The sequence below is a fragment of the Lonchura striata genome, chromosome 4 (genome assembly GCF_046129695.1).
Source record: "Lonchura striata isolate bLonStr1 chromosome 4, bLonStr1.mat, whole genome shotgun sequence".
NCBI classification, from domain to species: domain Eukaryota; kingdom Metazoa; phylum Chordata; class Aves; order Passeriformes; family Estrildidae; genus Lonchura; species Lonchura striata.
In genome coordinates, this window is record NC_134606.1 from 22,670,784 (window position 1) to 22,689,543 (window position 18,760).

Sequence of the window (18,760 nt, forward strand, 5' to 3'; positions counted from 1 at the left end):
CTACTGGGAACAGCCTGAAAGCCCTTTGCTCAACCAAGTGTTTCACCGACTGACTGGAAATGCGTGCGGGGAGCGCCGGCTCCTGCCAGGGCATCTCCGGTACACACAGCGGTATCGAAAAGCTGCATCTCCGTTCAATTCCGCAACCCCACGGTCAGTAAGTGCTCACTTTGAGGAAGGATCAGACTTTCTTAAAAAAAAAAAAAAAAAATAATGCCAGCTCAGCAACTAGATTAATTTGGACTTTTTCTCTCATTGGATGGCTGAGCACTGAACCGGCTTCCCAGCGAAGCAGCCACAGCACTAAGCTTGTCCAAGAAACGTTTGGAGACGACGCTCTCAGGCACGTGGCGTGATTCCTGGGATGGCCTGCACAGGGCCAGGAGTTGGACCCGTTGATCCCGACAGGTCCCTTCCAGCTCAGCATATTCTATGACTCTATGAACTTGCCCCTTTCCGCCCCAGCACGGCCGCAGGGGCGCCGCGGCCCTGAGGGAAGCCGGCCCGGCGCTCCCGGCGGGGTCCCCGCGCCGAGAGCCCTGAGGGGCGGGCATGGCGGCCGGGCCGGACAAGCCTGAGCCCGGCACGGCTCGGCAGCGGCGCGGCGCTGCCCCTGCAGCAGGCGGGCGCCTCACGCAGCCGGAAGGAGAGCGAGGGACAAAAGCCAGCCCTCCCTCCTCCCTGGGCCGGCCCGGGCTGCCGGGCCCGCTCTGCCTCCTCCCCCCGCTGCTGCCGACGTGGCGGGGCGGGGAAGGGAAGGAGCCGGGGCCGCGCCGGTCGGGGCACTGCTGAGTGGTAAGGAGCACGGCGATTTCTGCATTTTCTGCCGCTTTTGACATTGGCTACGCCACACAGCTCTGTCCCAGAGGGGAACTTCGAAAAGGGGAAAAAAGAAAAGGAGAAGCGGGAAGTTGCGGCCGCTGCGGGCTCGGGGGAGCGGCGCCCCGGCTGCTCGTGCCGCGCGTGGGGCAGAGGGCAGCGGGGCAGGGCGAGCTGCCGGCGCCGGGCGCCGCGGGAGCCTCGCCTGCGCCCGCCGTGCCCGCGGAGGAGAAGCGGCAGCGGGCGTCGAGCGAGAGGGGAACAAGGTGCTGTCGCCAAAAAAGTGATTCCTCCTTTCCGCGCGGGGACGGCGATTCGTGCCCGAAGGCGCCCGGCGGCAGCGGGGCTTTGCTTTCTAGGGGAGATGAAACTCCTCAGCGCGGCAGGTGCCGCCACCGCCGGGCCCCTCAGCGCGGCTGCTCCGTGCGGGCCGGGCTGGCCTTAGCATCTCCCTCACGAGCTCCCCGTAGAGTAATTCCCTTTGGGCGGAGCCGTCCGAGTTGATTTGGATCAGGACAGTCTCAGGGATGAAAGGTTGAATGGCGCTGACCCCGGGTGCAGCTCGTGTGGTCTGACAGAGGCGGTGATTTGCTGTTACCTGCCGTGCTCTGGAAGGAAGGTTCAGCAGGCAGCTGCAGGGAGCGTGGCCTGAGTGGTACCCAAAGATGACTGCAAAAACTTTTTTGCAGTACTTCAAAAATCCATGTGCGCATTTGTGTGATCCTTTAAAAAGTGCTGGGCTTACTCAGAGCTAATGCCCATTCAAAATTATGAAGTATGTGTCTAAAGGTTTTACAGGTTTTAATAGAGAATTCCCATACCTCATGATGGAATTTGATTTACAGATAGAAGAATTTTCCTTAGGTGATGCTGCCATTCACACAGTGCGTACTGTTAAAACAATAGCAATACTTCCCTACAAGAAAGCATTTTATAATATTTGCTGCATTTTAAATGAAAAACTGTCAAATGCAAAGATTCTGACTTCAGAATTCAAGTTTTTTGAAGATAATTAAGGTACAGTGTAAGCTGAAGTAATAGAAGTGCTTACTTTTTTACTTATGTTTCTTGTTCACTGATCCGAAGTGCTACTCTTGGAACTCTTTAAACAAGTGATCTACATTCACATTAGATGAACAGGCTCCTAAAGCTATAGATATATACAGTTCTATAGACTTTAATAAAATATACTAATTAAATACATGCTTCTCAGGCAGATTTCTCCTAAATCCCAGTTATGTTTTCTTTTTGCCTTTTTTTCCCCCTGTTCTTTAGTCTCTCATAGAATCCCCATTCTTCCTGACAGATCAAACCTTTGAGCCATGTTTAATTAATATGAGAGTCAATGAGAGAGCAGCATCAACAGAGAGAACTGTACAAGTCTTTATGCCATGCAACTCAACATTTTGCAAGCTCTCTGTCAAGGATTGTTTCCTGAGTGCCAAGTATACTGTTGTTACCAAAAAATAAGTGTTACTAATCACAGACCAGCAGTTCTTTTGGACTCTGGCAGTGCAACTCCTTAATCAGCTGCAGAGCTTGCTGTATGGCTTTATCTTTGCCCATCAGCATCCTTAGCCTGATGACTGTACAATTGTGGAAAATACCTCCAAAATTACATTGGAAGACAAGGAAGAAATAAGAGAAAACTGGTTCATAACTTACAAACTTATCTTGGTTTCAAAATTGAAGTTAAATCACACAGTTGGAGTTTTAGGAGATGGTGAGAAGTGATGCATTCCCCAAAGAGCAAGACTTTGGGACAAGTGATACAGAAACAGTGTGAGCAATGACTATGCTATGGCTGTGTCTATGAAATGGCTCTAGGGGCCCATGGCCTATCATGTTCACAGATTGTGCCCCTTCTCAAGCACATGAATGTCACCACAGTTTTAGGTACAGAGAGTTATCCTCCCCTCTATTAGCAGGATGTAGGAACCTGTGTTTGTCTCAGTGATGAAAGGGAAAGCAAGAGCTGCTTGGTTATTGCAGCTTGGATTATTTTGTTCTGCAATGGTCTTTCATACACACCTGATAGCGAATATTGACATTAACCATGTGGAAACTCCTACATTTGACTTCTCCAGAAAAATTAATATCCTTTCACTCTCACTGAACCATATTTTGGAAAACAGTAATGCTGCTCTTTGTATTTGAGTGGGATCCAGCAGAGTGAATGGAGTATTTACAGTATTATTTTGATACCAGTGCCAGCATGAGGCATGTGCCACAGGGCTCCATGCTTTAGGAGGTCTTAGACCAAGGCTGTATTGTTTTTCAGCAGTAGCATATGGTAAACACTGTGTATTTTATAATAAACATTCAAATGTTTATGGCACCTAAAAGACTTTACTTTCTATATTCAGAATTGAAAATGTCTGAAGATCTATCTGATGGCACCCCATCTGAAGAAAAACCTGAAGTAATGGAAATGCCCAGCAACGAGGTACCACACCTTGTAGAAGCTGAGATCTTGCATGAGTCTTCACAAGATCAACATGAACAGGTCACTCAGAATGTTAGTAATAAAATGGAAGGAGACATAGTCATTAATGAAAGCCCTTTGACTGAAAATCTCATTGAAAGCCTGCCTTCCAGCCTGCCTTCCAGCCTGCCTTCCAGTGAAGAGACAGCTGAAGATATGCCCACCGAGTGCATTGAAACTGTAAGCCTTGATGCAGAACCTGAATTGGAAGAAACACTGCAGGAGCAAAGCAATCCAGTAAGCAATACTTTCTTTTCTGTAAAGCCTTCCTCTCCTTGCATTGTGAGGACAGAATTTTGTATAATCTATGTCCTGTTTTTCACAAAAACCTAGGAAGTTATGGAAAACCTATATAGGGATAAATTAAATTGCAACACCAAGCTTTTGAAAACTAGGAATAGTTTAATTTCACTTTGCCAGTATGATATTAATTTGGTCTTTCAAGTCTGGTTGCAATGAAACTTGCATTGTGTAGAAGTGATACGTTAGTGGACACTTTCTTGAGACAACAGTTTTTTAACATTATTTAAATATGGAATACTGATAGTGGCTTAACACTACCTATTAGTATAAAAGGTATGCAGCACCTCCTCTGGCTGTGTTTTTATTGGACACTTGTTAGGAGTTACCTGTGCACATCTACTGATTAAGACATGTGAGGAGACTTTGGAAGAGAAGCCTCCAACTCTGGCTTCTGCCTCCAACCCAGGAAGGAGACAGGTTCCTACCTCTCCCTAATATTAGCCCTAATAAACTTTTATGGCCTTATAGGATTGGGCACCTGAAGAAATTTTAGATCTATAAAGACATCTCTGGAGTTTCAGGCTCTTCCAGGAATAGATGATGTGAACTATGCTTCTGCTTTTTTGTTTGAAGTCTGAACTGCACATAATACCCAATCTGTCATCATCTATTAAATGCCAGACCTTGTTGCCTGATAGGTTCTTTGTGTTTCCTCCTGCCTCTTGAGAACAAGACTTCTAGACAGTGGAGTAACATTCTTGTTCTTATAGGCTGCAGACTCCTCATCTAAAGCAAGTAGATGGGGAGGTTGGGGTACCTGGGGAAAGTCTCTCCTGTCGTCAGCTTCTGCCACAGTGGGTAAGTGTTCAGTTGGTAAAGTGTGTGGAAATAATTAGAAATTTTCATGTGTCATTAGACAGATTAGTGTTTCATCTTAAGGATTCATAGATAATTTTGCCTTGATAAGCTTGGGAAGCATGATTTTTTTAAAGAGGAGGATGGACCTTCCTAATTATTCAAATTGTGGACAAGGTGCTAGGTTTGTTGTTAAGTTAATGAATTACATGACTGGGACTTCTTCATAGAAAGGATCCATAATCCAATACAATTTCTATCAGACAAAGGCATATGGTTTCTCAAGTCAAAGCAACCCAGATTCATGCTCATGCGTGTTAATGCTTTGTATGCCAGGTTTGACTCCTGCCTACACATGAATTCACTTATAGTAAATCATTCCAGCTTTCTTTGCCCACCCAGTGAAATATTCACACTGTCACACTAGTTTTCAGACAGTAGAACAATGTATTAAAACACGGGCCCTGTACTCCCTCTCCTGTACTGTAGGTCAGTACAAAATGTCCTTGTGAAGACTTTAGGTAAAACTTAATTATTGCTCTTTGAAGACACACTGACAAAAAGCGAATCATAGAAATATATAGTTACCAGTGGAAAATAATTTCTCACAAACCAGAAATGTTTTGTAGCAAAAAAATCTGTTAGCTAGTCAGTTCCCATAAAGGATCCACAGAACACTTTCAAAAGATGAACCTAGGAATTAAAATTAATTGCTAGTTACTAAAACTAAGTTTAATAGAGATACTGGTTTTATGATCCCATATAAGGCTAAATAATTCTCCTCCTTATCTCTGTTTTAATGGACAGTAAATGGTTTCTGACTGTTTCTCAGAGGAGGGAAGTTTCCTTGTCCTCTTTTTTTCAGTAACATCCACAGTCAGGAGTACATAACATTTTCTTTCAGATAACAACAATTAACATTTCTAGTTACATTCAGAATGGGTTTTTCGGGTGTGTGGAACAACTTTATTGTGTAGGCAGCCTGACTTTATACAGTCGTGTGATGTCTGTTTTCATCACCATTAATAAATATTTTTAGGATTATTATTGTCTAAAAATGAACACAGCTGGAACAAGTCAAGTTGCCTTGAAAAAAGAGCATCCACATGCAGAAAAGGAAAATGAAAATTTTAGAATAATTTTAATTCAACATTGGAATGGTTGCACTATTTCACACTGAAGACCCATCTACTACTTGGGTTCTCGCAGTGACCAAGAGCAACTAGGAAAGCACCTAAACCCAGATGTATATAAAGCAGCAGTTTCCCCTGATTTCCTATTTCCTGGAATCTGCACATAGACAGACTTCCTTCTTTGAATTAAGCAGAAATCAAATTTATGTTCTTCCATGTTTTGTGAACCCAAGGTAACTTGGAAGACCAAATAGCTAGTCTTAGATTTATTACAGGAAATCAATGCACCAGGTAATATTTTATATTCCTGGTACAGAGGACTTATTTCCTAGTTGTTTATTATAAAAATTCATGCTTGATCCTCTGAAGCATTTACTGTCTCTCACTGTCATGGACAGGATATGGTACTGTATAGACCACATATTTCCTTCAGTATGATAATTCCTTCGTGAGATTTATGGAAAAAAATTAAAGCTAGAGAATTTCTACAAGATTTATTATTATTATATATTTATTATTCTCCTTCAAGTTACTCCATTTAACATCTGATCAGATCAACCAACACTTCATCTCCTATTCCACACCAGAAAATAGTTTTGCTATGGACCAGTCCATTGTAAAGCTGCTATTCCTTCAGTGTAGCAAATGCTGTAAGTAAAACTGTCTTCTTGGAGTTGAGTTAGTAGCAACACCTTCAGTCTGTGATTTTTGTGTTCTGTCATCATGTTGTACAGCACAGTTGCTTATCTGGTGAAATATGACCAATATTTACTATTCCTTATATTTTTCTTCAAAATTGTACTTTGTAAAAATAGCACAAGCAGTTGGAGGTGGACTAAATAACGTTTAAAAGCCTAAACAAATACATTCTGCTTTTAACAAAGAATATCATAGACCAGCCAGGGTTGGATGGTACCTTGAAAAGTTATCTAGTCAGTGGTTTTGTGGGAAAAGCTTTATGCATCTAGATGAAATTATCTAGCATGTTGTCCCTTCACATCTTGAAAATCTCCAGTAATGGAGATTCTACTGTATCTCTGGGTAGGTTTTTCCAGTGAATAATTCTTTTTACTGTAATTAATTTTTCTTGCATTCCTACCTATTTAAGAATGAGTTAAAATGTTGTTCCAATCATCTCAGTTTCATTATCCTTCAGACGCTGATAGAGAATTCACAAACATATGAACATTTTTAATGTATGGCTATAATTCAGGACAGGTGATTTGAGTTCCCAATAATAATTCGGTTTCCATATAATTTGTATCTCATCGTCCTTTAACTCTGCACATACAGCCAAGGACTGTTTTAGTGATAGTTTTTTATTCCAAAGAAAGTATCTGTTGTATTTGAACTGATTTCGACATTATTTAGATCAAAGTCCCACAACAAGGCATATGTGATACTCCTCTACACAACAGAATCAGTAATGCCTTTGGATTTGTTTCAGTCACTGCCTGAACCATGTTTGGGGTCTTGACACTAGATGTCACACTAAACAAACTATTGAATCAACTCCATCAATGAGGTGAAGAGATTTCTTTCGTCTTCAAAACATGCAATAAAGTTGGTTCCTTCTTCTGCTCCATTGTGGAACCACAATGGAGCAGAATCACTGAAATAGTTGCTGGAATGATGAGATGGGAGAAGGCTCACTGTGATATGGAGGAACAACTTGTACTAATTATCACCATTTTAGTGTTTTTCTTTTCGGGTATGTTTTTTAGTAAATCAGCCATTACACAATGCAGTCTTTCGACAATGTTGATAAAGCTATCCTGCTCAAGTGCATGACTATTGCAGCTAAATCAATTAATGGGTAGTAGCCACTGAAACATGTAGTCCCTCATCTGTCTTTTCTTTGCATGTTTCTTCCTTCTCCCTGTACCAGCATTCATTTTCCTCTGAGTTCCCTCCAATCCAGTTTAGGAAGCAAAACTGACATCAGAATAACTCTAGAGGAAAGAAAAATCCATTTTCTGCCTCTTCAGTTCCTTGAACCGACTCTTTGAGACCAGTTTCAGGGCAAGCAGAAGGGACAAGTGTGGAACAGGGGGAGGAGTAGAACCTCCCATAACTGCACCAAGAAGCCATTAGGTTAGTTTAGCTGTAACAGCAAACTCTTTATCCCCAGGGCTTATACGAGGCAAAATATATTTTCGGTTTGTACTGGCAGCTTGTCACTTGCAGTTTTAAAACATCTTCTATGCTTTAAGGCTTAGGTCTTTGGTTTTTCTTCCAACTAATCTATCTGCTAGCTTAATGAAAGTGGCTACCTTCTGCAAGCCTTGCCTTTCATATGCTGTGGTGTTTAGAATGAGGTATGATATTCTAGGGTGCTGAAGTTACAGTGCTCAATGAGCTGCATTTCCAAGAAAAGTCTATTCCCTGTCATGCTGTATACAGATGCTTCACTCTGTGTAAGTTTAAAGTGTTGTACCTTTAGGGCCATTGCTAAGCCTAGCCCCTGTCAATCCATTCACACAGTAAAAGCCATAAAAAATTAACCCAGCTGTTTGATCCACATGATCCCTGAAATTCATACTATAAGGCTGTATAATGTGTCTTTTTAATGTATTGTTTGTAATTAATGTTCTGCTATCTTGATAATTTTGTTCTTGTGTATATGCTCATCTAATTCTTCAACTATGAGAATGGCACATGAAAATATCAGACACCCATACTTCTCCCTAGTATGCTGAAAAGCACTTTTGTCAGTATGACAGAATGGAATGTCACTTTAGAAGCCACTGTGTTCATGAGCTTGGATATTATTATGCATGGGTATGTGTAATGATCAGCATTACATAGCTTGACTTCTTTTTGGAACAGAAATGGCAATGCTGCAGATAATGTGAAACTAAAGTATTCAAACATTGCAAATGTCTTTTCTATTCTCTATAGATGCTGTTGCCCTATTGCAAAATAAAGTACAATATTAAAAAAAGAATGCTGTGTGTTATCCTTGTACTTTAGTTATGCTTGTACTTTATGGGATCATAAAGAGGATAGTTAATCTCCTCAGCCTTTTTTTAAAATTTCATAAATTTGTTGATTAAGGGAAAACTACTTTGGGTTGGAATCACATGGTGGTCACAACTGTTTTGTAAATAACACTTTTTTGGCTGCTGTAGCAGCAAAGCAAAGCCCTTTACACTTACTCCTTTTTAAGGATGCTGAATGGAAGTAACAGACGAAGGGAAATGTGCATGCATTTTGGGTTGGCAGTCTCTTTTGCTTTCTTTATGTCTTTTAACATAGTTTACAGTCTAGAAGAAACTGATAACCAATAAAATGGCGTAACACCCTTTATGCTTATTGCTATTATTGAAACTTCTCATGCTTGCAGTAGGGAGATCTGAATTTACTCTCATTTACTAGATTAATTGGTGTGATACCTGATTTATAGGCAAGATAGCAGCAGTATTACAATAATGTAGCCTGTTTTTTTTTTGTTTTAACTGCAAGGAAGAGAAATTTTGTGAAGGCTTGGAGTGCCAATAGCATAGCATAAAAGGGAGCACAATGGGGTCTCACTTTTTAGTGTACAAAATAGGAGCATGGCTGGATTGTCCACATCTCTATACTTCATGTTGTAGAGTGATTCTTTTCCAGCCAGTTTCAGGTTCCTCAGTTTCTCATCTGGTGAAAGATGCTCATTTAAGGCCTATGTCTTCATCTTTAGCTTGAGCTCAGTGAGGCTTCATTCATGTTTCTAGACTAAATTTTGATCAGTTCTTCATTAGATATGCTCCCATGATAGGACACAGGTTACAAAGGGGGTGTGGTAGCCAGGGACAAAATCTCAAACTCCTACTCCTCCCCATGTGTACCACTGAATCAGAGAGTCCAGTTTCCCGTGAGTACTAAGATGGACAAGGGATCAGTGATTCCTATACAGAGTGGTTTTGGTTTCAGACATAGTGAACTGCCCTCCAGAGGTATCTGTTTGCTTCTCTCAGCTCTGCAGAGAATCCAAAACTACTAAGCTGGGGGATGATAAGACAGCTTGCAGTGAAGTTGGATGTATCTGACTAAAGCTGTGAGTGCTGTAATCTGGCCTTGGACAGATAAGGCAAACCAAAAGGCAGGTCATGTTGTTAGGCAGTGTTAGCAAAACCTTTCTTTTCAAATGAAAGATCCCAGCTAGGAACATGAACAATAATATTCTGTGGAAATTGCGAGCCAATAGAAAGGCAAGGAATCATTGAAGGAAGAGAAACAAAAGTGACAACACAGAGGGAAAAAGAAAGCTTTCTTCCAAAAGCTAACAGATAACATTGCCCATTGCATAGCTCTTCTGTCTGCTATTACAGAAGAGTAAACGGAGATGACAGAGGTGTCAGCTCAGTTGTGTTAGCACACCCAGTGTTACAAGATGAATGCATCTTTAAATAGAAGGCTTCTCTTCCATGACCTCCTTTATTTCTGTGCCTTTTGAAATTACAAATAATCATTTTCATTTCCAAGGCAACAGGCATTTCTACCCTGTTTGTGCACATATGTGTATCTAATGGTTGCTTCAGTTGTGGTCTTCTGATCTCATCTGGTTTTTCTGCTGCAGTCAAATGTACATGCCACATAGCTTAGTTCAACAAAGCCACCCCTAGCTGACCTGGAGTATTTTCTTATTATTCTAGTGCATATAACCACAGACCCAAAAATGCTGCCTTTTGTAGGTCAGTAAATATCAATACAGCAACTGTGTTCTTTTTCCTCTTAAATGTGTTAGCTTGGCTGCCAAACTATGGGAACCAATTCAGGGCTATAAAATAATAACAGGAAAAAAGTGGGAAATTGATCTGAAAATGTGTAACTTTTGCAGACAATTCAAATTTTTGCTCAATATTTATAGGATTTTTTATATGACTACAGGACCATAGTATTTTGTTACCAAGTCAAATTGATTAAGTCAATTAAAAGAATTAAATTCTTGCTCATTTAAAAAGTTGTGAGCAGAAGCAATGGAAAGGACATGCAGTATCTATTATATTAGTGTAAAAGCACAGTTAATAGTGATCTGAGTCCCAGCAATATGAGGATTAAATAAATGAGTCCAGAATCTATCCATGCTAATATTTTCATTGAGTTCATTAGAATATGTGAGAGATTGGGATTAGACCATGCAGTACATTGCTCTTCAGTATCTGCATTGGAACAGACTTTGCAAAAGTCAGGAAATTATCCAATGATGACTTGGACATTGTGGTGCATAACCTGGTATGACCTGCACAGTTGGATGCACTACTGTTTTTAGTAAGACACGAGACAAAATAGATAAAGGTCATATTTTCTTTAGACAGGGAAAAGCATTTATCTGCCTAGGCTGTTACAGTGTAAAACATTGGGACCTTGTGCAGCCTATGAAATTCCTTGTCTCTGCAGGTCTGTTCCATAGGGCATATCTGTTCTATATGTTTACCTCCAGATACTGCAGTTTTCTTCTATGTGATCTTTCAGAGGTGCTGCTTCACATATGTTTTCTAGAGTATCTTTATTCATAAATATAGATATATTAATAAATATTCATAAATTCAAGATCTCCCTTTTCCTACTCCAACTAGATTTGGTACATCTTTCTTGAATCAGATATTCAAAAGCATATTTGTGTGACTACACACACACACATAGATCTATATGTTTATTCAGAATCCTGTAGAGCACTGATAAGTGATAGGTAATTTTGCTGTAATTAATGTAATTCAGAAAAGATGCTTTGAATTTCTCTAACAGAATGCACATAGTTGTAGGGAAATTGTGGACAACACTTAATGAATCGTTATGCATACCTTTGCACCTTATATGTCTTGATATCTGCCTGACCATCTGTATTGATGCCTTTTCTGAAATGATTTATCTATTTACACTTCAGTTTAATCAAAGAAGTATGTAATTTTCATTCACATTTCTCATAAGTTGTTAGGCAGATACTTGAAGCACTCTGGATTGTCCTACTGCTAGAAGTTATCAGTTTCATGCAAGATGCACTAACAGTGCAAGATAAAAATCAATACAAGATAAAAATCAATACAAGTTAAAAATCAGACCCTGTCACTGAGGCTATTTAATTTTATGTTGGAAAGAAATATTACTCACCTGGTTTGTTGTTTATTGTTTACCTCTTGCATCTCAGCTGATACACAGAAATTTCCAGCTAAGGAAGATTAACAAGTGGATTGCTTGTAGCAAGAGAAGTTATCATGGACATACTTGTGCACATATCCAGAAGCAAAATAGGCAGACAAGAGTAGAGTAGTCTTTTTTTAAGGGCAGCATTTTTCAACTACAGTTGATGCAGTTTAGGAAGATATTGCCTCCCTTTGTCTGGCTACCAACCAGTCTACCCAGTCCTATAGTGGGCTATTACCAGTCCCTGTGATCTGCTAGTGTAAATAAACTCTATGTAGAAAACCAGCAAGGCAATCCTGTTCTGTCAAAAATATTCAGATAGAAATGGTAACAACATATATACTTTATTTTAAAGTAGACCATTTTAATAGAGGGCTAAGGAGTCACGGTATATGAATAATGTAACGGTAGTAAAATCTCTGTAGGAGATCACCTGCCACTGGAGCAATACTTCTGTCTATGTCATTTAACATCAGCAGACTTTACAAAGTGTATTTAAATAGCTTTGGGGAGAGACACTTCAGAATTTTACTTCAAATGAGAAATTTAAAGGAGCTTAAATCCTGAAATAACTTTGAGGGCTGGAGTCAGTATTCCTAAAAACACAGAACCTATGCAGAGGACTGAAGAACAAATTCCTTGCCTGAGTCCTGTAGTCATACACAATAACTTTGGGTTAATTGTTCTAGAATACTGAAAACTATGTGAGGTCATACCCTATGACCTTAGGAGGACTGTCAATCTCCGTTTAAACTGACTGCAATAGAATATTTAGCATTTTGAAAAGCAGGGAACTAAACTCACATGTACCACTGAAATAACTTTTACTTTTCAGATCCAGCATAATTTGTGTTATATTTTAGCTTTATAATTTATATTCAGTTAATATGAATGTAGTAGAAGTGAATTATTAACCTAGAGAAAATTAAGCAATTGAGGTGTTTAATAGATATTTTGTCATAATTCATGAAGTATAAGAATACTATGCACTGTGAGTAATAAGTTTTCAAATAATATATTCCAAAATATGCCTCTGCTACAGGTCATGGGATAACAGCAGTAAAGGAAAAAGCGGGAACTACCCTTAGAATTCATAGTGGAAGTTCAGCATCTCTGGAAACAGCAGAGCCTCCTGCAGCTGAAACACCAGTTACTCGTAAGTTCAAGTCCACTTAAATTGGATAAAACTCTTTGACCCTGCCAAATTAGTTCCATTTACAAAATTTTAAGATTTTGGTCACAGAAACCAGTTTTCTGTAATTTTTGACTTGCAGGGTTGAAGTTAGGCTGTAACCTGCTTGTTTTCTTTTGTTAGAAGCAGAAGATTCTCTGGCCCAAAGCTCTTCTGAGAATATTCCTTCTTCTCCTTCATCTGGATCTCGTGGCATGCTGTCAGCTATCACTAGTGCTGTACAAAACACAGTGAGTCATTTTAGCTGGTCTCTCTGCTGTAGTTATTTTTCATTATTTTTAGGTCACTTTTTTTAAGTTACAGGTCTTTGTAAAAGTTCTTTTTTAAGTTTCTTTAGAGTCTTTTCTATGGCAAAATAACTTTAAAATTAAGCTGCCTAATTAAAAAAAAAGTCAAACAGAACTAACTCAATTACTATGTTTTCACCAGTTTTAGTGAAAAAATATGGTCTTCTCCAAAACTATGTGGAATTCTGCAAATTCTTGGAAAATATTTTTCATAATTGTACCATCATCTGATTTTTTATTTTTACAGTTAAGTCCTTCCAGAGAAAGTGTGATAGGACTTGTTACCAATTTTGAAGGCAGATAACATAAGAAAATACTCCATTTCCTTATTTTAAGGCTTTTACTAAGCTCTCTATTTTTAGTTCCTGTCCTTTACCTTCACTTCTTTATCTAGTCTCTCATTTCATATTAGCCTTTCCAGAAGGGGGTCTGATTGCAAACTTAGTGAGGCAAAATCTTTTGCTCACGAGTTCTTTCCTATCGTCCTTATGTTTTGTGTATTGAACTTCACCCTTTTCTCTTTTTTTGAGAAGAAAGAGATTTTGCAAAATCCTGTACCATACTGTTTCCAAATAAAGTTTTGCATCATCTTTTTCCCCAACTTTTTTTACACCTTTAAGTATGATGTTTCATTTGAAATTAAAAAGACTTTAAACACTGGCTGTAAAAGCATAGTAGATTAATTCCCCACTGGGCAAGTTTTATGAAATGGCAGTTCTTTTTTATTGTATATCCAGTTTGCTCTGACTGCCTCATCACTCTTATATCAAAGATTTTGGGAACAGAAGTAGATTCCTATAAATTATTCCTAACATAGTTTCTACAGTACCTGGAGCATCATATGGCTTGTGAGAGCTGGCCACCAGTAAGATTACTTGAGCATTATACAAGATTTGCAAATAAGAGAAATGTGCTTGTAGGCAGCCTGGAGAGGCTGCTATACCACAGTGACAAATGTGACACAAAAAGAATCACTTAAGGTCTCAGTAAGTCACCTGTAATACCACTTGAGACTTTGCAAGTGTTTTCCATTATATATCAGGTTACATCAGCATTTGAGTATCTGACACACATATAATCCAGATTGAAATGGAAACCTTTAGCCAGTGAAACTTCTTCAGTGTACATAAAAAATATGAAGACACAGAAAAATACATGTATTTAAATGGACAGTTCCAGAGTCCTCATAAGTATTAAAATTTTAAAAATCCAGTAAGGCAGTCTTGTGTTCATTATGGTCTTGGGTCCATGTTATTCATGTCTAAAGCAAGTTCCTACAAACCAGATGCCATTGGTTGAAATTAAAGTGGTATTCATAGAATGACAGGGACACAGAATAATTAGGATTGGAAGGGAAATTAAAGATCATCTAGTACTATGCCCCTGCTTTGGGCATGGACAACCTTCCAGGTTATTCAAAGCCTGATCCAGCCTGGCCTTTAATACTTCCAGGGGTGGGGCATCCACCACCTCTTTGGGCAACTTATTCCAGTGCTTCACCATCCCCATAGTGAAGAGTTTCTTCCTGATATCCAGTCTAAATCTATACTCTTTCAAAGTAAAGCCATTCCCTTTTGTCCAAGCACAGCTTCCTCTTGCAAAGTGTCCCTCTCAAGCCTTCCCACAGGCTCCATGTAGGTACTGGAAGGCTGCTGGAAGGTCTCCTCAGAGCATTCTCTTCTCCAGGCTGAACAGCTCCAATTTTCTCAGACTGTTTTCACAGGAGATGTGCTCCAGCCTTTTTACGATATATTTTTTTCAATTATTATTTTTAATTTACAACAATTGTTACATTTCCTCTGGTGTAAGTAGTTCCATTAATTAGAAATATTTGTATAGAGCTTTTTTTTTCTGTCAGAAAAGGTATTCAGAACAAAGTAAATGCATCAAGTATAGGAAATTTAGGGACCTGAATGTTCAAAGACAGTGTCTACAAAAGCACTCCTCTTTAAAGTTCATATTAGCCTAAACTGGGAAGAAAATAACATATTGCATTATTTTATACAGGGGAAAAGTGTATTATCTGGAGGCTTAGATGCTTTGGAATTTATTGGGAAGACAACCATGAATGTCCTTGCAGAAAGCGATCCTGGATTTAAGAGAACCAAAACACTGATGGCAAGAACAGTCTCCCTATCTCAGGTTGGATATATTTAAATACTATTCTGTCAATGCAATTTCAGATTCTTTTTCCAGAATTTCACATGCCTCAGGGAGACACTTTATTTGTTGCAATAGATGCTGGCTGGGCTTATGGAAATAAATATTAAGCTTTACAGTTGCTATACTTTATTTTTTTTCATAGAACCACAAAAGATAATGTAAAATCATCTTTTCTGCATAATCATATATGCAATTGCTGATTTAAATAAGATGGTATATGCGGTGATAAATCATTACACTCTGGAGGCAAAATCAAATTGTTCATGTTTTGGTAACAGTTGTAGATAGATATCTTCCAGCATAAACATTACTAGACTGTTTTCCTTGGAAATAAGTAATACTGGAATATGACATACGTTTCATTAGGAATTAAACCTGTAAAAATTTGTATCTTAATGTCCATCTAACTTAATGGTATCCTTACACCGTTGTTACTGATATGTTTTAAAGCTCAGAGATGTGCTAAAAGCAGACATATAAATGCTGTCAGTACAAAATTAATTTAGTTCTTCAGACACTGAAAGGATGATAAACAATAGACATTGAAAAGAAACTGTATTTACTGCATGTTTAGCTCCCTGTAGAGAAGAGTGAGGTATTTTTCTTTTAATGAGATGTTTCATCTTTAGTATTCATCACTGGAAGAGTTAACAGACTTTTACTGTTGTAGTAGATCAAAAGCAATTAACTCTTGTTGAGCCCACAGAGTTAAAATGAGCTTTTGAGAATGTCTCTTTTAACAACATGCATAGATTTGCACATAGAATCTGAGGCAGAATGCAGCATAAATCAATTCTCAGGGGCTGCACTATCACTTTTCAGTGATTTGTTCAGAAAACTTTGTGAGTTAACTTTTGAAGATGGAGACTTCAGAGGAGAAATGTACTGTAGTGTAAATTTTAAGTCTTTTGTATTAAATTAATCACTGAAGACAATATTGTTGGAATTTTGAACAGTGGAATAACATAAGTGGTGGGAGTTCACCTGAGTTCAGAGACTTGTATGTGACCTAACGTAGTTCAGATGTATTTGCCACCTTTACTGTAGGAAATTCACAAGAGGCCACTTTGTCCAGGAATACAAGCAAGGAGGAGAAGATTCTATTTGATATCCTATGCTATCCTATTCTATCCTTCTTATACACTAATAGAAGAGAATTTAAAGCCCACCAAAATATACTCAAGTATATAGAGGATAGCTCTGCCCCACCTTTGGTATAAGCCATCAATCTCTTTTGCCAGTCCCGCTGTCACATGAAACTGACTTTAGTATTTGCTAAAAATATTTTATAGAAAACATTTATGTAGGTGCATTATTTATGCAAGTTAGTGGATAGGTCCTGAAAAATAATACTCTTCCCATTTTGTGATCTGTAGAAAGAATTGGATGGCTCTTTAAGGCCACACATGAAATAGTTCATTATAACAGGTGGGGAAATTTATTATATGGTATCTGTAGCTGACATTGCTTTTGCAAATGTAAGCAAGGCTTTTTTTTTTTCATTGTATTTTAAAGACAGTTGGTTAGCAATTACCATTGGGAAAACCCTGTTTAGAATACTATATAAATATTTTATCAGAGAAAATTATCAAAAAATAAGCTAGCTATTTCACCTCTAAAATTTTAGTTCTGCAGGTGTGATATAGTGCCAAATTTTATTACTACTTCTAGACACACAGAAGGAGATAGTAATAAAATCTGTCACACTTACAGTATTATCAATAAAACATAGAATAATGTACATATTTGCAGCTGTTGAGAGAAGCCAAAGAAAAAGAGAAACAGAGGCGGGCCCAGCAAGTTACAGTTGGAAGAACAGCTCATTATGGACTACTTTTTGATGAATTCCAAGGTTTGTCTCATCTTGAAGCTCTGGAAATCCTGTCAAATGAAAGTGAAGCTCAGGTACAGTATGCAGACAGCATAAATCAATATGGTTGGTAAAAAAAAAATTATCTTTACATTAATTTTATTCTGCAGATGTGCATAGAATGAACAGTAAGTTTTCCATCAAGTTCAGAGAAAGCCAAATTGATCCTATGGGCTAGCCCTGGGTTTTAGGAACTCAATACATCTAAAATGTAACTACAAGATTAACTCAAAACAAACTTCATAACTGGCAGGTGTTCTTGTTAAGACCATAAGTAATGTGCTATACACAGCTTGTGACACTGCAGATGTTTTGAAATTCCTTGCAGAATTTGCAGTGAGGTTGAAATCAGGTACACATACTTAAATTCAGGAATTCCAGACCTACTACACAGGGAGGCTGGTGAATTAAAATTAGTTCCAGATTACTTATTCACTTCTTATTGTGTTAGTTTTTAAAGTTACATAGAACTGCACCGAGATTTTATTACTGGAAGCAGACAAATGTCTCTCTGAAGATGGTAATGTCAGTAAGACTTATCTGATAAATATGTATTTCAATTTCAACTCTCAATTTATTTGCTCTGCTAGTACATTAGTAGATCACTGACAGTGGCCTAACAGAATTTTGTAGATTCCCAGCAGTGATATTTTTGTACTGAAACAGTTTTCTAAATAAATTTCTTAAAAACAAGTTTTCTTTTTGTTTGTTATTGTAATTAGCATTCTTTGCCCTGTGGGGTACTTCTTAATAAAATATAACCAACTTATATTTTAAAATATTTTATTTGCTCTCGCAAATAAAATAGTCTTATGTTAATAACAGTTAGGTGCATACTGTCAGTGTTGTTTTTATTTTTTGTTATTATCTAGATGAAAAACTATCATGTTCAAACCACACATGTAAGGTTCAAGGGTCTGCTTTTGGAACAAAAAACAAAACAAAAAATGGCCAAAAGCCTCCCCCCCCGCCCACTATTTAGGAAAGGGACAGATAGAAAACAAGTTCGGGTTAATTGCATGTGTCAACAATATTTTTATTTTACTGTGAAATATCACATGGTAAGCCAGATATGTGCAGGTTGTTACCATGAGGTTTCTGATGCACTTCATTTATGTCCTGGACACATACATAGTCCTACTCAGTCCAGCAGAATTGATGGCGACTGTGTGGGTCAACAAGTCTCAACAACTCAGATAAATGTTCCACTTACCATGCAGAGATGCACACAGACACAGAATACAGAAAGAGTATTTCTAACAGCCCAAAAGCCACAGGAGGAGTGCAAGAGGCGCTGAAGACATGTATGTTTAGGCTTTTATTTTAAGTTTCCATTAAAAGAAGTTCCCTTGAAATGGGTAGTGCTATAGAAAGGGAGGAAAAAAGCCTTATGTAGTCCTTCACAACCTGAGTCGAGTGCCACAGCTTTATCTTGGGTTTAATCCTGAGCACAGGAGCTGGACTCAGGACACACCAATAAGAAAGTAACAGCTGAGTCCAGCCTTGCACTGAGGTAGAGTGTACATCTGTCAAGCAAGCTTTAAAAAAGCCCCTTGAAACAAACATAAAGGTAAAATTTTGTACCAA

The 18,760-nt window shown here is 38.6% G+C and overlaps 1 protein-coding gene across 5 annotated transcripts in view; it reads left to right on the plus strand.

Moving 5' to 3' along the window:
• Positions 1-46: 46 nt before the first annotated feature.
• The window catches only part of FAM114A1 (family with sequence similarity 114 member A1), a 30,701-nt gene continuing 11,987 nt past the window's right edge, over positions 47-18,760 (plus strand). Inside the window, exons 1-8 of one of the 5 annotated variants that reach the window (XM_021533168.2) lie at positions 772-795; positions 3,186-3,265; positions 3,406-3,541; positions 4,318-4,405; positions 12,704-12,817; positions 12,977-13,083; positions 15,148-15,282; positions 17,056-17,208. In XM_021533168.2, the coding sequence (XP_021388843.1) occupies positions 3,461-3,541; positions 4,318-4,405; positions 12,704-12,817; positions 12,977-13,083; positions 15,148-15,282; positions 17,056-17,208 (678 nt within the window). In that variant the 5' untranslated portion in view covers positions 772-795; positions 3,186-3,265; positions 3,406-3,460. Of the gene's footprint in view, positions 154-727; positions 796-3,185; positions 3,542-4,317; positions 4,406-12,703; positions 12,818-12,976; positions 13,084-15,147; positions 15,283-17,055; positions 17,209-18,760 lie in introns of those variants that run through there. The other 4 variants (XM_021533164.2, XM_021533166.2, XM_021533169.2 and 1 more) reach the window with 4 other exon arrangements.